At 40.1% G+C, this 4,473-nt stretch overlaps 1 protein-coding gene across 1 annotated transcript; it reads right to left on the bottom strand.

Moving 5' to 3' along the window:
* On the bottom strand, positions 1 to 3,880 carry edf1 (endothelial differentiation-related factor 1). The gene is made up of 5 exons (XM_037118365.1): positions 3,621 to 3,880; positions 2,496 to 2,547; positions 2,105 to 2,265; positions 715 to 808; positions 1 to 617 (listed from the first exon to the last, which is right to left on the bottom strand). Exons 1-5 carry the CDS (start codon positions 3,696 to 3,698, stop codon positions 556 to 558), a joined length of 447 nt encoding a protein of 148 aa, XP_036974260.1. The 5' UTR covers positions 3,699 to 3,880; the 3' UTR covers positions 1 to 555.
* Between the last annotated feature and the right edge of the window lie 593 nt (positions 3,881 to 4,473).

Below are 4,473 nucleotides of genomic sequence, written 5' to 3'. Positions count from 1 at the left end.
TGTCATGAACTGCCAAACTTTATTTCAAGATCAAAACAAAGCACAGCATTAAACATTTTAACACTGTATTGACATTCACCCACTGTCATGAGTGTGTGAAAAAAAAGAAAGATGCAATGAAGCACTTCTGGATCAACATCATGCTGAGAATTAACATTAGTCAAACTAGTTTGTTTGGTCATGAAAACTAATTCACCTTTTATGATTTTACATCACTATCAAAAAGTTGAATCCAATCATGCCAAAGCCTAAGCAGACGTGAGTTAAAAGGAAATGCTCAGAACCTCGAGTTTGTGACGTTGGAAAAAAACGCATTCGATCATTCATTTGATTATGTGGTCAAAAGAGTGTTTTCTGATGACTTGTCAGTATGCAGCTTGTAATGAAAGTGGAGCACCATGTCCTCAGGCAGGACACAGGTGAGATCAGCCCAGGTAGAGGGAGGGGAGGGGAGGAGAAATCTGAGGGTTCTGGGAGGTGGGGCAGGAGAGTGGTTCAGGTTTACTTAACAGGGAAAGACGGGACCTTGGGAGGGCTGATTTCGAGGCTTTGTGTTCATTTCTTCTTGGGCTTTGCCTCCAGGGGTTGCCCAATATCCTTCCCACGCAGTTTCATCCCTATTCACAACAGAAGAGGAACACAGGAATTATACAACCGGCAACTGAGACATAACAAACATGATCCTTGAATTCAAGCAAACAGTATTCTTCTTACCAATCACTCTCTCTATCTTGCCCAAGACCTGGTTGTTGGGAATCGCTTTCCCGCACTCGTAGTCTGCAATGACTTGAGGCTTCTCATTAATTTTCTGAGGAAAAGATTTGACATGAATAATTTACAAATGTATCCAACCACAATGACCAAGGCTAGTAATGCTACTCGAGCATACAAAACACTTCCTGTAGCTGGGACTTTTTGTTTTTTTTTCCTCAGGGCTATGTTGTTCACATTAGTGCAGAAAACTGTTTCAAAACATGTTGTAGGAGCCATTTTTGTTGTTTTTAAAGAACTACAAGGCGTCATGTTTCAGTTAAGGAGGACGAAATCACAGCATGTCAACTAGGACAAAAGACACACAGGTGTACGTGATTGCAGGGACGCCAAGGAGCAAGTGTTTTCAACCGCTTACATGCTTTAACGCAGTGGTGTCAAACTGATCCAGTAAAGGGCCGCTGTGGCTGCAGGTTTTCATTCCAACCAAGCAAGAACACACCTGATCCAAATCAGGTGTGTTCTTACTTGGTTGGCTGATTGGTTGGCTGATCCAAATCAGATGTGTTCTTGCTTGGTTGGAATGAAAACCTGCAGCCACAGCGGCCCTTTACTGGATCAGTTTGACACATGTGCAATGAATACACAGAAAATCTAAGTTTTTTGTTTTATTAAAAGAAAGGTTGTTTAATTTGTTCTTGAAACACCTTTGATTCCACATGCGTTTTTGTTTTGGTGCATGCATCAAAATATTTGATATTTTGAATATTTGTCATATTTTCATTTAGCGTTACGCTCCGTACGACCATTATTCACAATTCATCGACATTTATCAATCCCTCACCCAAACCGTCAGTCAACAACAAGCAAGTGCTGCAAATTATGTGTGGCTATCGACGAAGCGTGTTGAAACAAATCCGTCCTAGGGCGTCACTGGGGCTTAAACAGACACATATTTCAACAGACTGTGTGGACATGTACCCGATTTTTTTTCAGATAATTAAGAGGAAATGATTGTGTGTAAACAATCGTCTTTAATTCAATGATAAAAGCAGTTGGGTCTGCACCAGAAATGACTTTCCTAGCAGTGTAAATAAAATTGGCTCTATAGTGTAAAGGAGCTTACTGTTCAAGCACACAATATATTGTTTATTTACAATACTGTCATCCTCTCACTTATATTTCATACCTTTTCATGATTATGTGTACACAGGATTGTGCATGGTAAATGACTGACTGTGGTCCTGACAGTTTTTTCAGAGTGAAATTCAAGTTCTTTTCAAGTCACAGACACATGTGACATAAAAAAGGTAAACGATGTGTTAAATATCCAGAAAACAAAATGGGTAATTCCAATCAGCTATTACATGCTATGCAGTTTCTTCATACTCACAGTGGCCAGGTCTTTCTGAGTCAGGCTTTTCTCCTGCCTGCCTTGCTGAATAACCTTGCCAACCTCAAGCGGAACTCTGTCATGGTGCAGCTCCTCAGTCTCCCGGTCCAGTTTGGCTGTGTTTTTTGTCACAAGATGCTGTTTGTTTTGCCCTGCTGACCCTGTGAAACAAGCAGTGGATCGGTGTTATGTTGGGGCATCGTGCAGAGTGATAGACATGCAGAAACAGCATAGTCGCAATACAAGCCATTCAATCTAATCTAAGTGCTTGCCATGCTTCGCCTGCAAAATTAAAACACTGGATGAGGAGAATAATGCCTGAAATGCATTTAAAATAAGGTCCCTCTGCACTTTTGTGTATACCAAATTTGTAAAGAACACATTAATTTACATTTCTTGGTTGTCTCAATGTCCTCCCCACGTCTCTGAGCGGAGGTGATAGCCTAGAAAACAGATGGACATGTACACATCTTAAATTACAAAACGTAATCCAAATTTATTGACAGTAGATAACATTATGACCAGGGTCATGAAAAAACCTTATTGTTTTTAGCTCTGAAGAGCAGGTGCTGTTAATAAGTAACTACGTGCAACGAAGAAGTTAAACAACAGATAAGATGATGACCAATCCTGCCTGGGCGCAACATTGCTTTCCCAAAACACACTTTGAAAACCACATTTTTAAGTAGTTTTAAAACACATGCGCACAGCATTTGTCTGTAGAATGTATTTACTTTTAAGAACAGCTGATTACAAGACATCTGTATTGTCCCCGTACCCGCCCCACCCCACATAAAATCATAAAATTGGGATTATGCAGTCGTATTAGTTATGAGTAGCTAGCCATCGCCAGGTTTTCCTTATTAGGGTGGCATAGCTTGCTAGTGCTAGCTAGCCAATTACTTTCTATTTTGGTTACGGATGTAACGTTAGCTACCCCGGACTTGAGTGTTAATTTCTGGGTGAGGTTTAGTTTACCAAAGACACAATGAGTTAATAAGTGAATGAGGTTTTGAAAACATGGTTTTAATTTTAACATCTGAACGTTAACATAGCTAACGTTCTTCGGCTATCTAGCTAACACAACTCGCGTTAAGCTAGCGCTAACGTTAACTGTAACGGTGCTTTCCACAGTTCGTTGTGTTGACAGGGAGATAATAACAATCCTACGAGGGATAATAATCTGAAATACGTCCACTAGAGTCGAGTAAATGTACTAGTTAACTAACCAAGTAGTCATTAAGTTAAATCCCTACATTTAAAAAGTGTTTGCTGGAGACAAAAACCTTCCTTTCCACTGTTGTTATTAAACTGATCCACGACACATGGTCGCCGTTTGCTCCACCACCTACAGAAATTATCTCTTTAACCCAAACATTATGTACTAGTCGTCCTGACTATAACCTGAAACCCAATTTCACCTCGTTGTAAGTTACATAGTTAAGAGTATGTGCTAAAAGAAATTTTAAAAACACACACACACAGACAGACGAAGAGGTGATGTGTTCTTGCTAACCTGCTTGGATTTGGCCTGGGCAGCCGTCGGCCCCTTCTTCCTCAACACAGTCACGGTGTCCCAGTCACTTTCTGCCATGTTTCCAGGGGGTTCACTCGATACCCGTAATGTTTAATAATAGATAGAAAAATAAAGTTCAACTCCGTGTGTCCAAAATGATCCCTTTAAAGAGGGTAAGTTAGTGCTACTTTGTCGTTTCAGACGCTCCTTCCAGAAGTATCATCCACGCGTTCTGCCAAAGCTTTATTTAAATCACACTGCTGATCAGTGACATAGGGGAGGAGCCTCAGCAGCGACCCCTGCTGGCGGTGGAGCACAATGACTTGACCTACATCCACATGGACAGGTTTCACAACCCGTGTGGTTGCTCTGTTAAAACAAACATTACATCAGACAGAGGAAAAACACACTGTGACTTATCCAGTTATTGCAGGAATATTGGCTGCTTTTGAGAACAAAGTACACTCTGGCAAGCCTGGGCTTACAATAAATGTTTAACTGGTTTTGAAATAGCCTCAGTTTAATATTGATGCCTCTATATGACCTGCGGGAGCAAACATAACCATCAGCGAGAAGACTGGCTGATTGTAGTTGATCTTGATGCCTGTCATTGGGTCAAATAAGAAACAAAACTGAAAACTTTCTTTATATAGCAGAGTGCTGAGGATGAATTTAAGGGATAACAGCCTTTTATATGTTTAGTTTTTCACCATTTTCATCTTTCTTTCACAGAATCATCATTTTTTTTTAAAAAAAGGTTTCTTGTAGTAGCTTTAAATAGCAATTAAAACAAACTTAGGAATTAATAAGAAATTAGATATTACTCTGAATTATGTATCACTGAATGCACCAA

The sequence above is a fragment of the Acanthopagrus latus genome, chromosome 12 (genome assembly GCF_904848185.1).
Source record: "Acanthopagrus latus isolate v.2019 chromosome 12, fAcaLat1.1, whole genome shotgun sequence".
Lineage (NCBI taxonomy): Eukaryota > Metazoa > Chordata > Actinopteri > Spariformes > Sparidae > Acanthopagrus > Acanthopagrus latus.
The sequence above is the reverse complement of the archived record's forward strand: the minus strand, read 5'-3'. Positions and strand labels throughout refer to the sequence as shown.

What these genes read in the sequence shown, in the direction of transcription:
- edf1 (XM_037118365.1), bottom strand. Translation starts at nt 3,698, where the DNA reads ATGGCAGAAAGTGACTGGGACACCGTGACTGTGTTGAGGAAGAAGGGG. An exon ending in CTCAGAAAGACCTGGCCACT is followed by an intron (nt 809 to 2,104) that starts GTGAGTATGAAG and finishes TCTTTTCCTCAG; the next exon opens with AAAATTAATGAGAAGCCTCA. An exon ending in CAAGATAGAGAGAGTGATTG is followed by an intron (nt 618 to 714) that starts GTAAGAAGAATA and finishes TGTTGTGAATAG; the next exon opens with GGATGAAACTGCGTGGGAAG.